The sequence below is a fragment of the Solanum tuberosum genome, unplaced genomic scaffold (assembly GCF_000226075.1).
Source record: "Solanum tuberosum cultivar DM 1-3 516 R44 unplaced genomic scaffold, SolTub_3.0 scf00241, whole genome shotgun sequence".
Classification (NCBI taxonomy): Eukaryota; Viridiplantae; Streptophyta; class Magnoliopsida; order Solanales; family Solanaceae; genus Solanum; species Solanum tuberosum.
Window position 1 is genome coordinate 943671 of NW_006239165.1, and position 18667 is coordinate 962337.

At 32.5% G+C, this 18667-nt stretch overlaps 2 protein-coding genes and 2 long non-coding RNA genes across 4 annotated transcripts in view; 3 read left to right on the forward strand and 1 right to left on the reverse strand.

Annotated features, from left to right (window-relative positions):
* The window catches only part of LOC102601417 (triacylglycerol lipase 2-like), a 6106-nt gene extending 3200 nt beyond the window's left edge, over nucleotides 1-2906 (forward strand). Inside the window, exons 3-9 of the mRNA XM_006357127.2 lie at nucleotides 1133-1273; nucleotides 1419-1529; nucleotides 1645-1788; nucleotides 1894-1934; nucleotides 2049-2128; nucleotides 2233-2328; nucleotides 2468-2906. Of these exons, the coding sequence (XP_006357189.2) occupies nucleotides 1133-1273; nucleotides 1419-1529; nucleotides 1645-1788; nucleotides 1894-1934; nucleotides 2049-2128; nucleotides 2233-2328; nucleotides 2468-2790 (936 nt within the window). The 3' untranslated portion in view covers nucleotides 2791-2906. The remainder of the gene's footprint in view (nucleotides 1-1132; nucleotides 1274-1418; nucleotides 1530-1644; nucleotides 1789-1893; nucleotides 1935-2048; nucleotides 2129-2232; nucleotides 2329-2467) is intronic.
* Nucleotides 2907-3516: 610 nt separating this feature from the next.
* On the forward strand, nucleotides 3517-6315 carry LOC107062552 (uncharacterized). The gene is made up of 3 exons (XR_001474696.1): nucleotides 3517-3679; nucleotides 4321-4629; nucleotides 6232-6315. It is a non-coding gene; the product is annotated as an uncharacterized lncRNA (long non-coding RNA).
* Nucleotides 6316-6495: 180 nt separating this feature from the next.
* Nucleotides 6496-10746, reverse strand: LOC102601748 (chloride channel protein CLC-b). Its single transcript, XM_006357128.2, has 6 exons — nucleotides 10334-10746; nucleotides 10024-10224; nucleotides 9697-9874; nucleotides 8428-8960; nucleotides 7016-8165; nucleotides 6496-6827 (listed from the first exon to the last, which is right to left on the reverse strand). Exons 1-6 carry the CDS (start codon nucleotides 10519-10521, stop codon nucleotides 6723-6725), a joined length of 2355 nt encoding a protein of 784 aa, XP_006357190.1. The 5' UTR covers nucleotides 10522-10746; the 3' UTR covers nucleotides 6496-6722.
* Nucleotides 10573-11684, forward strand: LOC107062553 (uncharacterized). Its single transcript, XR_001474697.1, has 3 exons — nucleotides 10573-10657; nucleotides 11138-11283; nucleotides 11504-11684. It is a non-coding gene; the product is annotated as an uncharacterized lncRNA (long non-coding RNA).
* The last annotated feature ends 6983 nt before the right edge of the window (nucleotides 11685-18667 follow it).

Below are 18667 nucleotides of genomic sequence, written 5' to 3' on the forward strand. Positions count from 1 at the left end.
AATTAACAACTTAATATATTAAAGAGACATATAAAAAAGGGTTAATATTTGAAATTGTACATGTGCCACATAAATTAGAACAAAGAGAGTAATAAATATTATTTTCAAAATTATGTTTTAAAAAAGTACTACAAATCACAATAGCTAACAATTTAAAATATTTTAAAAATCATATAAAATTTTCAATAACTTCTCAAATTCCATAATATGACATAAATTAAAAAAAATTAAATAAAAAATTAAATATTATATATATATATAAAACTCAATTATCATCTTTATAAAATCCAAAACTCAAAAATCCTCCTCTAAAGCCAGTATGCTAAAGGCCTGTAGGAGAAATAAAGGGGCTCAGATGTGGTGAATGCAGTACTTTCCATATCCCGATCTCTTCAGATTGCATAAAATTTAGAAATGCAAGTAGCTTTTGCACGTAGAGAAGTTCAAGATTCCAAATCTTGTCTCACATTACGTATATGTGGCATGATTTAATTAGTCAACCACGGACTCAAGGGCTGGCTGTTTCTGTAGGCTAGTACGCTCACGAGGAGGTAAATTACAAAACACAGATTTGTCATTTGTATGTTTACTCTGTGTACTACTACTGTGAATGCTTGTGAATTTGCACAATTAGAGGCGAATTCAAAATTATGAAGTTTATGTGTTCTTACTTTCTACTACGACTCAAGTTAGTACTACTATAATAATTGAATTCGCATTCAAATCATGTTAATTAATAGAATTCTCAATATATATATATAAATAATTTGACCACAAGCTAATAACTATGAAGCTTATGAATACTCAACAACTGTTATTCTTGCGTTTAAATCTGTTTGGTACTATATTAACATTTTCTCATAGCTACAAGCAAATCAAATTTCACCTTTTCATTTTACCATTAACATGACTTATTTTAAGCCATCACTGAATTCTATACAAATTGTTTGATGCAAGGATACATTCGATATTTTGTTTATGTGTCAAAAATCTTTCTTTCTATGTCTCCAATCAAATTATGTCAAACAATTAAGAAGGGAGAAATACTACCCACAATAAGTAGACGAATATTTCAATCTTAATTCACTGCAACTGTGGATGAAGGAAGTAAAATATGGTCACTGTTTTGCAGGATGGAGTAACATGGCTGCAGAATTCACCAGCACAATCACCGGCGATGATCTTGGCAGATAATGGCTTCGATGTTTGGATTTCCAATGTCAGGGGAACCAGATATAGCCGTCGCCATGTCACTCTTGATCCTGATAGTGCGGTATCTCCTTCAGTTCCTCAATGAACTATACATTTTTCATAATGCTTGCAAAACTGATAAAAAGAATTCTGGTAAAGGGAAGAAAGATGTCAAAATACTTAAATAGCTCTAAATCTTTAAAGGTTTTATTCATTCTGGTTTACAGGACTACTGGAATTGGACATGGGATGATCTTGTCGTCCATGACTTACCTGCTCTCGTTGATCTTGTCTTTAAACAAACTGGGCAGAAAATTCACTATATAGGCCATTCAATGGTAAGTTTGGAAAGAGAACAGAACATTAGTCTCAATTGTAGGTGGCAAAACATTTATTATCCTTCCAGTACATGATATAATGACCTTTTTATCTGTCTATTTTCTGAACTAACAGGGCACCTTGATAGCGTTGGCGTCCTTTTCAGAAGGGAAACAAATAGACAAGGTAAAATCAGCTGCCTTGCTCAGCCCAGTTGCTTATTTGAGCCATATGACCACTGCACTCGGTGATGTTGCTGCTAGAGCTTTTGTTAGTGAGGTCAGGGCAAAATCTAGGTTCACTTCTCTTCTTTACATTTTGCAAAGCTTAAGAGCAATGCATACATTGTGATTTGTTGATGTTTATGGTTTCCAATGTCAACAGATCACTACAATATTTGGTCTTGCAGAATTTAATCCAAGGGGGTAAAAATTTACTTCTCCTTACTTACAACTAGTGTTCTGAATTTGCCCTTCTTGTCCCCCACCCCCCTTCCTTCTTTTGTCACATTTACCTCAATTTTTGACGCTTTGTGGTAGTGAGCCTGTGTCCGATTTTCTCAAGGTCTTATGTGCTCAAGCTGGGGTGGACTGTTATGACTTGATAACTGCACTTACTGGTACTAATCTGCCATAAAATTAAAAACGTTTTCGTCATTTACAGATGGAGTCATTTGTGATGATCACAAGTTCCAAGCTAAATAACTTTCCTCTATGAATATAGGAAAGAACTGCTGTCTAAATGCCTCCACGGTCGATCATTTCTTGAAGAATGAGCCCCAGTCTACATCAACTAAGAACCTTGTGCATTTGTCTCAGAGTAAGTCCATTTTTAAGTACTATTTACGAGTCCATCAATCAACTATACCTTAGTCCTAAACAAGTTAGGATCGGCTCCAATAATCAACCAACCAACCAAAAATACCAAATGACTATGTAACTATTTGAAATTCATGCAGCTGTTAGAGATGGTGTCTTGTCAAAATATGACTATGGGAGCAACGACTTCAATCAGGCTCACTACGGTGAAACCAAACCTCCAAGGTACAATCTGACAAATATCCCTCATGATTTCCCCCTGTTTCTCAGCTATGGAGGCCAAGATGCACTGTCTGATGTTCAAGATGTTGGGATATTACTTGATAATCTCAAGTACCACGATGTAGAGAAGCTACATGTTCAGTATATCAAGGATTACGCTCATGCAGACTTCATCATTGGGATTACTGCTAAGGATATCGTCTACAACCAGATTATTTCCTTTTTCAGAAACCAAGGATGAACACCTTGTTGGGATTGAAATAAGCTAATATATCGGATTTGGTTTTACAAAACTTAGCAAAATACATTGTATCCGTTCGCATTCAAAATCTAATCATAATTGAAATTGTGCGAATACAATACTTGATTGTAACGATATGTGTGACCACTGTGTATATATATATTTTTTCAAGGAAACCTCGATAGTCTCTTAAGGTTGGCCTACGAAAGACCCACCGATCCACTTATTATCAAAAATAGAAGGCGTCATCGCACAACTTTTGTTGTGTCTCGGAAGAAATTACGCTGCACATGGCTTCCTTTGTCTTCTAACACTCTGTTTCGGTGGTTATAAATTGTTAGTGTTGTTTTCTAATGTACTACCAAAACAAAAAAGTTTTATAATGTATTACTCCCAGTCCCAATTTATGTGATACTTTTCGTTTTTCGAGAATCAAACGGTTTAACTTTGATTGGAAATTTGCATATAGAATCTTCAATTTTTTTGAAATGAAATTTACATATTTGTAAACTACGTAAAAAGTGTTATAAATCACAATAATTAATAATTGAAAATATTTAAAGGATCTATGAAAAACTTACTATTAAAAATAGATTTGTATGAATCTCGAAATTCAAAAAGTGTCACATAAAATGAGACGGAGCAAGTGCTTTTTTAATTTAGATTTATACTATATAGTCCAAATTTCAAGAATTAAAGAATTTGATTGTGATTTGTGATGTGAATTTGAATATGATTTTTTTTTTTAGAAATAAAATTCACCGCAAAATAAAGATTGTGATTCTATTGCTCACTGCCTCCTTCCAAGTGATCTGCTGTCCGCTAGTAGTTTATGAATCTGCCATATTTTTCATGATGTTCAGTGTGACAGATTTTGCCTCTGACAAACGTAAGAGTATATTTTTCCTCCATGATTGCTGCAAATCTTTTAGTTTTAGTTGATTTCATTTTCAGTTGCTCTTGCGGCGCAGTAATTTTCATTCGCGATTCATATATCAAGCTCTTGCTCCAGCTTATATGTCGCATTGAAAGTATGAAAAACGTATATAGTTCGATATCCCCGACTTTAGGCTCAGCGATTCTTCAACATTTATGTTTACCATGAATAACCTAGTTTCTATTACTAATTTTTGTAAGATATATGCGCTTTAGCTTTGGTAGTGTTAGAAGATGAGGAAGATGAAGGGGGGAATGGGTAAAGTTACATAGACCCGAGGATTGAGAATCAGAAATCATTTGAAAAGGTAGGGCCTGCTGTGAGTTTAAGTGAGGAAAATAAAGGAAATTGGGGTTATAATTGGATATGTGAACCTCTGTATAAGTGCTATGGATGATAGAGAATAGGGATACTTGCTACATGAGATGATTTTGGTTTGGGGGGTTTTGCAGAACAACTCCTGATGTTAGAAGTAGCTGCTATAAGATGATATTGGTTGGTATGGTTCAGAATTTGAACGCCATAGGAAATTACAGTTCCCTATTTAAGTATCATAAGATGAAAACTTACCAATTTGAAGTGCTTTGTTGCAGTTAGTAGCTCATATATGTGCCAAGGGAAATGTTGTTCGGACTCTTCAAAAATGTCAAGGGGTGCTTGTCAGATTCACCAAAAGTAGTGTATCTTTCCATTCAGTATATTGATTATTTTATTTCTTAGTAACTTTCTATTATCTTGTAGGTATCTCCATATAAGGAATTTAAGCACAACTGAGCTTGAGGAATATCAGTAGTTTCCTTCAAATTCTTATTCATATTAGCTGTGACCGGGAAAGTTCTGCAGAGGTTCTTTGGAAATCTGGAAGAATTTTATTTCCCTGATTTGGTTGAAGCTTGCCTAAGGTAATTGAAAAGATCCATAAATCATAAAGTATTCCATTTTTTATAAGGGAATTAGTAAGCACGACTATGAAAAGGTTTTATTGCATTACATTGTTTTTATAATTGTAACTCAAATTTATTTATCACATCAAGATGAATTTTGAAGTTAGCCTTCCTACAAATTTGGATTATGCTGTGGAATCATTGGAGAAAACAATGTTATTGCCATGTGTGGAATTGATTTTCTGGCCTTTTATGTTCCCGTAAAATCCTTAAGTGCTACCATTTAGTTCTGTCAAGTTTACTTTAGGTGCTAAAGATGCCTTTTCCCTCAAAATTGAAACTGTATTATCCTTAAGCTTATTATTCATTTAGGATTTTCATCTGCTATAGTGAGGAATGACATTTAGACAAAGCCTGTCTTTAATTTCATCTAATGTTGGATTCATATTTCTAGACCACCTTTGCATCAAAATGAGGAAACTGAGCATTAATAATGCAATTCGGAATGTGCATTCCTTTATAGAGTTTTTCGGTGTAGATGAGAGAAACTAATAAAAGAAATGAGCTTAAGCCGTGTCACTGAAGAGAATGGGATGGAGAATTATTCTTATTACTTCGGTCTAAGTCAAACACTTGTTCAAAAATTTTCAGCATTTAGATAAGTTCTGATTAAGGACTATAACAGAGGTCCTACCTCATGCTCACCACTAGAATTTCAACAGTTTTCATTTGTTTCTTTTCTCACACTTTTGCTTGGAGAGGAGGGAGAGAGAGTTGACAAAGGATCTCCTTTGCAAGCTGTTTTGTGCATGTGTTTTTTGAACAAAGATGGCACTTTACAAGGTTTTACAAAATTCACACAAAACAAAATATTGCTTTGATACGTTTAACAAAGTGTGATCATCTAAACTCAAACATGAAAAACTTGCTTCTTTTCTGCTGAGTAAATTGATTAGTTTCCTAACTCTTGCTGTCCATAAGCACCTTACTGGAAAAAAACATGATGCTTTTGGAATCATATTACTGGAAAACAGACATTGAAACACTTCATACGCTAAAAATTCAAATTCATCAATGAGTTAGCTGTAACCATTTAGAACAGTTAAAACTTCATGTCATGCCTTTGCTTTGATCTTGCCCAATCAAAGTTAATCGTCCAATTTAGGATAGAAGATGCAAAAAAAATAAAATTGAGATAGCTTTACAACTAAAACTCTGCAATAAGAGAGGTAAGATAGCAATGGAATGAAACGGACATAGCAGAGGACCGACATGTTGGAAGAGGGATGGGGGAGGCGTCTAGCGTGTGAATATTGTCAAGGAAAGTAAAAAAAGGAAAAAAAATTCCTCCAATTTTAAGGGTGTTGATAATCTGTCGAAATTTAAGAAGTTCCCTCCTTTCATTTTCTTTTTAAATTCTAATGTCAAGCTTCTTTCATTTTGTTCTCATGTATACTTGTCTGTTATTGGGGAGCCATGTGTTGTCTTTTTTGGTACAATAAATAGCTGCTTTGGCTGGGTGCTTCACTTTATAGTCTGCTTCCATGATCCTTTTTCTGTTTCGGAGCATAAGTTTCAAATTGATGGTCAAATCAAAGAAATTAATGTGACTGCATGCAGTATTGAGATTCTGTGCTTAAATGAGATAGAGGATACAGCACCAAGAAGAAGGAATCTTTCAAGAAGCAGGAGGGAGCTTTTCAATAGTTCATCTTCAAAAAATTGTTTATGGTTCAAGTTCATAACGACTCAGGTAACTTGCAAACTGAACAATACTAAGGAGTAAGGACAAATCTCTATTCTGGAAAGTTTTCATCAATGGCACAAGATTATATCACATCATTGTCATTCTTGCGTAATTGTGGTCGCTTTATATGAACTATGTTTCTCTGAATTTGTACCAAAATGATGTATATATAAATGATTTCTTATGTGTGTCAAATAATTCATAATAATATTGCTCTCACTCTCTTCAGGTGTCTCTTCCTATAAAATATGTGAAAGAATGGAAACTGCTAAAAGTGAAAGAAAAATAGAGAAGGATAGATCAAAGGAATCTGGAAAAGAATATTTCACAGAAATTGACTGGTATCTGTTTTCTCTGGAGAGATTCAGTGCTTTTTGCCACTTTTTGACTTCACCAGATGAGGGAAGACACTCAAAATGTTGTGAGCTCTCAAGTCTTGCCTGGTTAAGATTCCCACCACTGGAGATACCTGAAAAAGGAGCATGGTTTGATGTTAGTAATGCTTTTATCACTTCTATTGTAAAATAACACTTCCACCTAGACTCTTCCTTAACAAGCTCTGATGCTACGATATGACTTTTTCTGTGTATCGTTAGACTATGATAGGAGGGAGATATTTGCATAAGATTAATAACTGAAATTTGCTTATAAGCTCACCCCTGCTGCTTGATATTTGGGTACAATGAGCATGTGGCGGAGCCCCACTTGCCTGAAAAGCACCATTGCCTTAGCCACTGACATGCTTTCTACCACAGTATAGGGGGTTGTGTTGGTCAAGGGATGCAAGTCAACATACATCTCCATTTCACTCTTTGTAACTGCCACATCTTCAATCTTACCCCACCTCTCAGCTAGATCAATCCAGGAGAATTTCTCTCTCACTTCCCACTCCTCTGTCCTCCGTCTTTCATGAAGGAACAATTTTTTCTTGAGAACCAGAAGTAGGTGAGTTCTTAGGACAATACCGTGCAATTCAGTTGCCCCAATTGGCAGCCCCACTGGTGGTACCACCCCTTCATCTACTACAGGGAATCCGTTATGTGTGGTGTTCTTCAGGACCTCCACGATACGTCCCACCTTCTCAATTCCACGAAGTGTAACTACTGGTGGCTTTACATCAGCAAGTTCACCAACAGTGATATTTCTCATCCATGGCTCAGGGTTGGCATCCAAGAAAGGTAGACCTTTCAGCTCCAATATTATTTCATAAATACTTAGATTGAAGCAGTCTCCTACACTCTTGGAAATAAGAAGAACAAGCATTGTTATTGGCAGAAGGAGAAGATTGTTTGTCAGCTCAAGAAATATGACGCAAAGAGAAACAGTCATTCTCATTGAACCAGCCATAAGGGAAGCTGCTCCTAGAACGGCATACAACCCTGGATCAATTTTTGTATATGATCCCATGGCAATGGCAAGCAAGCGACCATAAGCTGAACCCATGAGGATGATTGGAAGGAAGAGACCAGATGGCACAGCAATCCCAAAAGTGACGAGTCCCAAGATGCAATACAGTACAAAGTAGATAATAAGAGATGAAACTTGGAATTCACCGGGAGTGTTTATGGAAAAAATATTCCGTACTGCATCATCATTGGTTGTAAGCAGAAGAGTAGCGAGATCATTGTAATAGCCGTTTGGACAGTTGAATTGCTTGAAGTTTCCTGTCCCTCCAGTGCCAGGACAGGACCCTTGAATTGATGGATCACAAGGCTTGCATTTGGCCAAAAAAGGAAGTCCATACATGCCAATGGAGGTGAAAAGGGAGACGCTCAGAGCAAGAAGAAGCTTATGTAGTTTTCCCTTCCTGCAAGATATAAAAAGATCAATGTTTGAAAGTCTGGAATTTGCATCTATAGAGTTCTTTTTTTGGGCAATTAAATGTGATAAGAAGACCATGTTTGAATATAATTCAAACTTAAAAAAATGCCGGGGCAGATGGATCAAAGTGTCAAGATGATTCTAGTCTTAGTAAGTTCATTTTTTGTGGATAAGCATTGCCTTTTAAATCCAGATAACTGAGTGAATGTTTGATGATCTAGTTGGAATGTGGAAGAGTTGATGCTTACTCATTGATGAGATTGTAGAGTCTGAGAACTTTGTGGAGGACGTGATTGTAAAGGCTACCCAAAAGTCCACCTATGATTCCAATCAGTGCAATAGGGATGATGTCCACAGGATGGTACGTAACACTGACACCACTCACATCAAACATGATAAGCCCTCCTCTTCCAAAAAGTCCACAGTTGCCAGATTTGCAGTATTCTATGAAGGCCCTCAGTATCACCACCACAACTGCTGTGCTGAAGAAAGTTCTCCAGAGAAGTGCACTTCTCCACCATGTTGCCACTTCCTCTAAAGCAAATAGGACACCACCTACTGGAGAACGGAAAGCAGCACACACACCTGATGATGACCCAGACGTGATGAGATCTCGCCTGTCCCGATCATTGTTGAAGTAACGGAGCCAACGCCATTTGAGTCGGTAATTATCTGGACCACCTTGACCTAGTAAGGAAGCAAAGCAAGCGCCAATGTGAACCAATGGCCCTTCTTTTCCAAGGTCTAAGCTTGCAGAAACTGCTGCTATGCTTCCAATGATCTGTGAGCCAAGAGATTAAAGATTGCTTAGATAAATAAAATTAAACAAGAAATTGGTAAGTAGCATAATTGACTTTTAATGAACGCTTTTACAAATCAATCAAAGGGAAAGAAAACATGTCAGATCTCTCAAAATTTAGAATCTTTTAGTATGGAGATTTGTGATGTCCCTACATATTTGCTTTTAAGTATATGTAATTTTCTCAGTTCCATTCATTTTCATGATAGGGAACATTTGTGTTACTCAACAAATAGCAAATTCAATTGAGACATAAACTTGAGTCTCATGGAAGCTCTTGTATTTTAATGCCACATGAGAAGCAAGACAGTGACACTAGTAAAGGATTGAAGTTTGGAAGTAGATTAGATACCCTGACGGATGTTCCTTGTTGGATGAGTGCATTCGATTCTAGAATTTCCTTTTTATTTTAATTGATCCTATCTGATCAATTAAAGATAGAGATCAAGCTTTCCAAGTAAGATTGAGTTCCATAAATAAGTCGGCTAAATAAAAAGATGTTATTTGCTCTTATTCTTTATATTTATACATCTAGTTCAGTAGGATCTCAATAGTATGTTGATGGCCTGATAATTTGTCTGCAACCTGAATTGCCAACAACATCATACTTAGTGTGTACACAGACCTTACCCCTACCTTGGAAGGTAGAGAGGCTGTTTCCTAAAAGACACTCACAGCCTGAATTGCCAGCAGTGATAAAATTGGGTGTGTGACGCACCTTGACAAAAAGTGTGGTTGCTCCAAACATGTTGGGAGTATCTACCCCGTTGAGATAGGCTTTGATTTCAGGAATTCCAGGCCCTGCAGCAGTAGGCGCGAAGCACACGCAGAGAAGGGCGGCTATCAGAGTGAGCACAAAATTAGCACCCGCAAAATATGCAAATCCCATAAGGTACCTGTAACCATTATTTGTTACAATCTCAATTATGAATTAACCAATAACTGTATTCAATTCAATTGAGTGATCTTTGATCTTTGTCACCAGTCACGGAATAGAATTGAAGCATTAGAACACTTCCCGAATCACAGGGAAAACATCACTAACCTTCTGTTATCTATATAGTCCACTACAGCACGAAGTTTGTAGCCAGCAATATTTTCAATTGCAAGATTGATAAGTGTTGCTGTAACTCCTGTAAGAAGCCCAACCAAAAATGCCAGTGACCATTTCAAGAAGACATACTGTAATACTTGAACTCTGGATCTCCTTCTCCAATCATGCTTGAAGAGATCATTCTCGTTGATCCTAAAACAGACACATTCAATTAGGACATCCAATTCCTGTTGGCCCAGGTAATGCATAATTCAAGAAAATCTATTATTGATCTAAAGATAAGATTATTAATTGTTCTTACTCATAGTCTAAACTTTCGATATGTGAGACCTTAGCTCCAACCAAGGCAAATGGACTGGATGACAGTGTCCTGTTTCTCTTGAGGAGAGGCTGTCGCATTGAATTGCTCTCTGGATCTCTTTCTTCTTCATTGAGTTGTCCATTGATGTCATTTGTTGTTGCTTCTTCTACTAATCTTTGCTCCTCCATAATAGATAATAAATTGTGAAAACAGCCTCGAGCTCCACTGGTTGGTGCAGAAGAAGAAGATACCAAGTTGTTTTATCCTGTTTTTTGGGGATTCAAAGGAAGGGCAGAGCAAGAATCATATTGGTTGTTTTCACATGTAAGTTTGTCTTCTTCTTGAAAGAATATGGAACATGAGTTGCTAGATTAAAGGCGCAACTTGGGTGTTTTTAAAATTATCAGATAATGGTTACTCCACTTGGAACATGATAGGTAAATTGGTAGTATTATTTAAGAAAAGAAGTATTGAAAACACTCATGAATTTGACGTAAATTTATAAATACTTCTATGCTTGACTAACTAAACTTAGATGCACCCTGATCTGCAAGTGGTTTCTAACTTTTGTAGGAGCATGAGACTCTTAATAAAAAAACAAGAAAAGTGTTGTAAAAACCTCTAAACTTGGCAAGAATTTAGAGGTATATTTCACTCATGTTGCAAGATCAGGAATGTATTTAAGTTTAGTTAATCATTTAAAAAAATATTTTTTTAAGGTTGTCAATAGTTCAGGTATGAAACTAATAATTCTTGTCAAATTTAAAGGTGTTTTTAATACTACTCTCATTATTTGATTTTTAGGAAGAAATAATTGTGGGTGAAAAGTGTAAAGAGGGAACCTTTTTTTTAAATTACTGTACATGATCCATGGGACCAAAAAAGGAGACGTGGAATATTGCTAATCCTTGATTACAAACATCCTTCATGGGGCCCTGAACTGGAGTTAGGTAATGTAATGATGTCTGTTCTAAAAATATTCCATCACATTGAAAACGATATACTATTTTTTACACTTTGAGTTATCATCATCTATAAGAAAGTAAAATTATTTTATGTGAATTATGGAGTACGAATTATAGTTAGTAGTCATTATAGTAATATTGGGTGGAAGATCTTTAATAATATATTGATTATTATATGTTTTGATTTGTCATCTTTGCTTGAAAGGTTATCAATATCAGGTTGTCGGGCAGAAGCAGATCATAATCGACTTCAAGTAAATATAGTAAAAGTAATTTTACAATTTAATAGTTAATGAATTTCTTAATATAAATACATGATTCGAAGGCTAGATATGTGCTTTGAACTCGAGCAATTCTCTTAGTATGCTTTACTTTGTCCGTCTCAATTCATGTAGTACTTTCACTTCTCGAAAATTAATTTAATTAAAAAGCTAAATTGTACTAGACTAATAAGTTACGGATGATATGACCTCACCCAGAGATGAGTGAGAATCCCCAATTGCTTTGGGGTTGCAATTTGTCTAGCTTGGTGACTAAATCATCTTTTTTTCACGTATCTCAATATTTTAAAAATTAAAATTTTGATATTTTAAAATTACACAATAAGAAATTTAAATTGCAATTATTCTTGTGTTAATACAATGAAAAATATATTGACTTATTGTAAAAAAGTTTTTTGATTTTGATGTTATCGAAAGGTTATTTCGTGTTTGGTAGTGCAAGAAAGTTGTAAATCTGGATCTGATCTGCATGCTTACGTGAACAGTGGTGGCTTGTCAAGTTTGTATGTCAACTCCCACTATATAAAAGACTTGGTAGGTACAGTAGTAATTGGATCTGACAAAGGCGTATTCAGGATTTTGAGATCATGGATGCACTATTACGAAAAGGTGGATCTAAGATATAAATTTGTTTGGTTTAACATTTATGTTCTTATCACTAAATGCTATTGAAATTTTAAAATTATAGGTACAAATTATTTTTTATCTATCCAAACCACTTAGCTGAGAGATGTTACTCAATTTTAGAAAGAAAAATAAAACAAGATAAATAAAAGGTTCAAATTTCTAAACTCAGTTAGAAAGGTGCCTTATCACCAATGCACGACATTATATGATACTTCAAGTGTGGGTTCACACATCTATATTTAAATAATTTTTAAAAAATATAACACTACTATATATGATTTCTGGAGGCGAGCATGGATTCACGTGAACCCGGTGACCCCCTCCTGAATACGCCTCTGATCTGACCTGTATCCATATTGGAGCGCGAATAAGTTTGAATTTATATTCCCTCCATTCAATAATAGTTGTCGATTATACTAAAAATAGTTGTCCAATTTAGAAAACCAAGATATAATTTATCTTTTGTGTCTATTTTATCCTTGCTATTAAATATTTTATCATCTAACACATTTCTCAAAACATTAAATTTAATAAAGTCAAAGGATAATATAGTAATATACCGCTATTATTTATTATTTCTTAAGGAGTGTATCAAGTCAATAGTGGACGACTATTGTTGGACAGAGAGAGTATTAGAAAATCTCACACTTGGATAAAACACTTTCCAACAAAAACAATTTCGTACTCGAGAGATTCAAATTCAAGATTTTTTATTAAAAATAAAAAAGTACTTATTACTCCACCACACACTTTTTGTCGGTCAGTGATAACTATTTTCTATATATTGAAATTTACTACTACCATTATGTAAAGCAATATTAATTCATGCCATAATTGTAGCAGTAATAAAATCTCTTTTGTTGTACTGCTTAATGATTAACCAAATAAATAAGTGAGAATTTAGGACCTTTTGACAACTCTCAACTGCACCTACATGAGTAATAAAATAAATAATCATAAAAAAGAAGTGGCTGAATTGTGTTCAGCCATGTGGCCTGGACCTTAAGCTGCCAAATTTGACAGAAAGGCATCATATTGGGTCCTTCTCTTATATATATATAGGCACATTTCATATTATTTATGTAATACAAGATTCATCCAATCCAACGATGGATACTAAATATGACTTTTCAAATAACTGAGGAGTCATATTTTATATTTTTGTACAAACAAAAAATGGCCTTTCAGATAACCAATAAGTCATTTATTCGAAGCTCAACTGGAATATTCTCACACCAAATTGTAAAAAAAAATAAAAGAGAGGAAAAAAGACAAATTGGTATTGGATACTGTCATAGTATGGAAGAACATGTAGTGTAAATTGTGATTCCATTGAACAAATGATTGGAGTTCGAGAATCATCTTCCTATTTAATTTTGTTATACATCCAAGTGGATAAATTTTGGCTATATCTAATCCATAATATATGTACAATACAAAAATAAAATAAATCTATACTATTGCTGAATACATTATTTTAATCTCCTTATCTTTAACTCCTTTCGATCATTATATATTTCGATCATTATATGTCATTGTAGCAAAAAATAACTTTCATCCGACGCAAATGTCATCTTAAGAATTTTTTTTTTATTTTATTTTTTAAAAAAGTAAAAATTACCTACTATCAATTCCTGCTGGATTTGGAGTAGTATTTGTTTAGAAGTCTTTTAACTCGTAATGTGAAATTTTCAATATGGATTCGAATTAAATCAAGCTCTAGTATAAATACAGAAAACTAAGTAAAAACTCAAAAAAATGATCTATGAATTTTTTTGAATTCTCTCAATGGTCTTTATCCATTTTGAGAAGAAATAAAGAAAATATATAATTAAATAATTGATATGATTAATATAAATGATTTTCGTAATAAATTTATCATAAACACCATTTAAAGATTTAATTAAAGCAGCATCAACATCAAATAACATCACGATACCATTAAAGATTATGGTGGGAGTGACAATTATATCATATTGTGATATGAGTGATAAAAATTTCTCTATTTTTAATCAGACATCTCAAGTTTAAGCTCCATATCATTAAAGATTGTTGTGGTAATGATAAATATTTTTTCATTTTTAATCAAACATTTCAAGTATAATCTTTGAATATGAAATCATGATTGCTAACAAAAGTTTTACCTCCCAACTAGAATAATCTTTTCCAATATAATTCTAAATTAGTCAAATTTCAAAATAAATATCAGACACGAAATCGAAAAAGAAAAAAGCATCACAAGGTCACGGAATGCATGTAGAGACTCGACGTTTGCCAGATAGGTTTATCGGATGAGACGGCACGGGAAGTGACCGTCTCAAACAAAGGCCCTTTTTTTCCTCATGATTTGTCCAGCTGGCTATGTCTTTTTTCTTTTCTTTTCCCCCTATTTGGTCGGTTAAATGTTCCTAAAAATAAATATAATAAAATTAGTATATAAATGTCCACCTAAAAAGTGATACTAACTTATTAGGAATTAGTCTTGTCATGTCTTTTCTAAATGTAGAGATTATCTTTTATTCGTCCACATTATAACAAATCAAGAAGAATAATTTTTTTTAATCCTTATCATTTAAGTAGTCATTTCTAAATTAATTTGGGTATTAGTAATCAAATTAAGATTTTAAAATATCATTCATAAATTATAAGGATTTAAAAGTTTAAATTCATAAGTTATAAGGAAATATTAATTGGGACTCTCTCTAGTCTATGAGTATTAAGTAAATTTGTGTTGTATATATAACACATTTCTTAAGAAGAAATATTCAAGAATGTAAATTAAAAATTATTTGATCTTTAATTATTTTAAATTATAAAAAAAAACAGTGTAATAATTCACTTAATATAAATTTGAATAATTTCTCATCATATTTAAATTTCATTTCCTATACTCCATCATCTTTTAGGAGTATGTCTTAATCAGTACCGAAAAAATATAATATGGAATCGAATAAAATAACTTTATCTTACTTACTTCGTTCATTAATCTTATCTTGCTGGGTTATTCAACTTAATTATTATTATATATTAACTTAAAATTATTATTAAAATTATAAATCTTAAATATTGAATCACTTATGATCTTTTTAAAAATAATGAAAAAAGATTACTTGTAGATGAAAACAAAAATATGTCAATTCAAAATGTCCAAGCATTAGCTAGGCCAAGACGCCACCCCCCCCCCCCGGCCACGTGGCGGGCCTCGACAGAAAGAGAATGGGCCCCACTGTGACTTGCAATAACAGAGGGGAAATTGAACAATCTCGAGTTGCCAATTATTGAATTGATTTATTTCCCTTTTGACTAAGATTTCACGATAATAAAAACCGTTTTTAATGATAATAATAAGCATTCATGTTGATAGTAAGTATAATTTTTTTATTAGTATTAATTAATTATTATTAAATTTAATGATATTAGTGTTGATTGTTGCTAAAAATATATATTATGATAACTAAATTATTATCATTAATTAATAATCACTAAAGATCATATTTAATGTATTGTTTGGACGTCGATAATATGTCGGTTACCATAATTATTGTCTCCAATAAATGATATATTTATAAAGTTTTATTGACTACCACATATAAATAATATTTATTTTATTTTTGTTGGTTGTTTGTTAGAAAAGAGAAAACAATTAGATGTTATCCAAGTGTTACAATCTCTGTTTAATGCCACAAGAATTGAAGAAGATATATTTGTATATTATATTATTTATTTATATATAGTATAATATAAATAAAAGATGTCTATCCAAATTCGTTGGAAAAGAAAAGATTATGTCTATCCAAATAATAATGGTGATTTTTAATTGCTAAGGAACTCTCTTAGCCTGCCACATAAAGTCATTAGTAATTAATCAACGACCCCACCCCCACCACCCAACTGGCTTGATGCTTAGTTATATGGCGGAATATATATATATATATATATATATTAAATCTTAAATATTCGTAAATATTTTTAATGATGAAACTTTTGATTTTGCTATTATTAATTTAAGATGCTTTTGAGAGCAAATAACTAAAAGATACGATAAATGACATCTAATAACTTGATGAAACACGCCAAGAATTTGAATACCCTCATTTAATTTAGACAACTCATTTATCTTGCTTCTTATTTCTTAATTAATTAATTTGTGTTCAAACCAATATTGCTTCTTTGAAAAAAAAATAGATCTCTATCTTATTCTCTTTTAAAAAACAATTTAATACAATCCTTTTGATAATTAAATAGGCAACGTGATTGTAGAGGATCTTGTGGGGTTGACTTTGATTTGAATCACCACACATAAATATATAGTTAAAGAAAATAGGTTTGAACAAAAACTTGATTGATTTTTTGATTTATATATTCGACTAACCTAAGTTTCTAGACGCCCCAAATGAATATAATTAACACAAAGAAACACGTCTAGTTGATCTTGTACGTATCTTTACTAGCACAACCCGCGTTAATTTTTTTTTTAGAATTGAGTAGTATTTTTTTTAAAAAAACTATTTCCTTAAGGTTAAGGTTATAATAATTAGAAATAATTATCAACTTTAATTTTGAAGAGTTATTTTATTTTTAAAGTTAAAGCGACAGTTAAAATGAGAGGACTAACTGAAAGATAAGTAGTCTCTAGAACCTTATAATGCACTCCCCGCAAACCAAAAAAACAAGAGACAAAAGAGCAATACTACCCTATCATGAATATATACAACCAAACTACTCCTTCCATCCAGGGCCGACTCAACAACATTTGGGGCCTAAAGCGAAACTTAAGAGAGGGGCCCTAATTATTATTTTTCATCATATGTACTTTTATTTAAAATATACTTTTCTAGCTATTTCAGATGCAAAGTCATTAAGTATTGTTTTATAATCAATTTATTTTAATAATTCCTTTTCAAAATGATAATATAGCTAATTCATTCAATCTATCTTGAGACATTGTTGATCTTAAAGAAGATTTAATCAATTTTAATTTCGAACAAGAAAAATTTGGTTGAGGCAACGGTTATAAGAACTGTTAACACAATATGTGTATTTGGAAAAGAATCAAATCTTTTATTTGATTGAGTATTTTCATTACATCATTATCTTCTACTTGTATTATTTATCTTTTAACACTTTTACTAGTATGTGTTAAAGAAAGTTTAAGGTTAAAACAATATTTTTTAAAAAAATTCATCATCTAGTAATCTCAATATTTTACCACTAAATAGGAAATCAAAAATATTTTTATATGCTCAAATCTATTTTAAAGTGAAAAAATAGTTTGATCTACTCTACATATATAACGTAATCAACTCTAAAGATTCTTCGAGGGACTTAGTGATTCCGTTATCCATATTTTTATCAAATTATTTCTTACGAAAATCATATTTATATTCATGTCATATGCAATTTCTTTAGTAGAAATCATAGCACTCATAGTACGTATATTTTTTTTAAAAAAAAAAATATATATAAGTAATTGTTTTTTTTAAAATGGAGGCCCCAAAAAATATGGGGCCCCAAGCGATGGCTTTAGTGGCCTAGGGGTTAAGACGGCCCTGCTTCCATCTAATTTTACTTAATTTACTAGTAGTATATTAAAAATAGATATTCAATTTTAAAAATTAAGAGAAGTATTACGTATTTTTAAATCATTGAGTAAAGTGACGTATAATAATTAAGAATAATATGACAAATTACCATTTTATCTATTGTGAATGGAGAGAGAGAGTATATATTTGCTTTTTCTCTCGATATATATTATCCATATCATATAGTATAAATTAGTTTGATATAAATATCGAACCATATTTCTTTTACCCAAGACATTATTTCATACAGAGGTGCTACACCCCAATCCTTGTCAGAAATGTGACCATTACAGATTAAATGCAATGCGATCACACTCCAAGCTTGACAACACCTCATTTATCTCTTTCTCATTTTTTTAATTGTTCAAACCCATATTTGGGTATTTATAAAAAAAATTTAAAAAAAATAATAAAATGATCCAGATCTTCTCTTTCCTTTAATATTTTAAAAAAATCGACAACGTGATTGAACATTATATTTTTTTATTTTTTTTTTGTATCCCTTTGTAATAACTAATAATACTCATTCCGTCCACTTTTAATTGTCATGTAACGTTTTTCGAAAGTCAATTTGACTGATTTTCAAAGTTAAATTAGATTATATTAATTTGATTAAACAAAAAATTAAATATTCAAAAACTATACTAAAAGTACTATAAATTGCAATTTTTTGCATATCAATATGATAAAAAAACACATCGTAAAATGTTAATCAAAATTCTTATAATTTAACTCTAAAAAGAGAAATTATGACAATTAAAAGTGGACGGAGTGAGTATCATATAATAAAACCACCCGAATTCATTATGGTATTGACTTGGAAGTTGGAACCACCACACACATAAAGTGATAAGTATTAGAAGAAATTAGGTATGGACC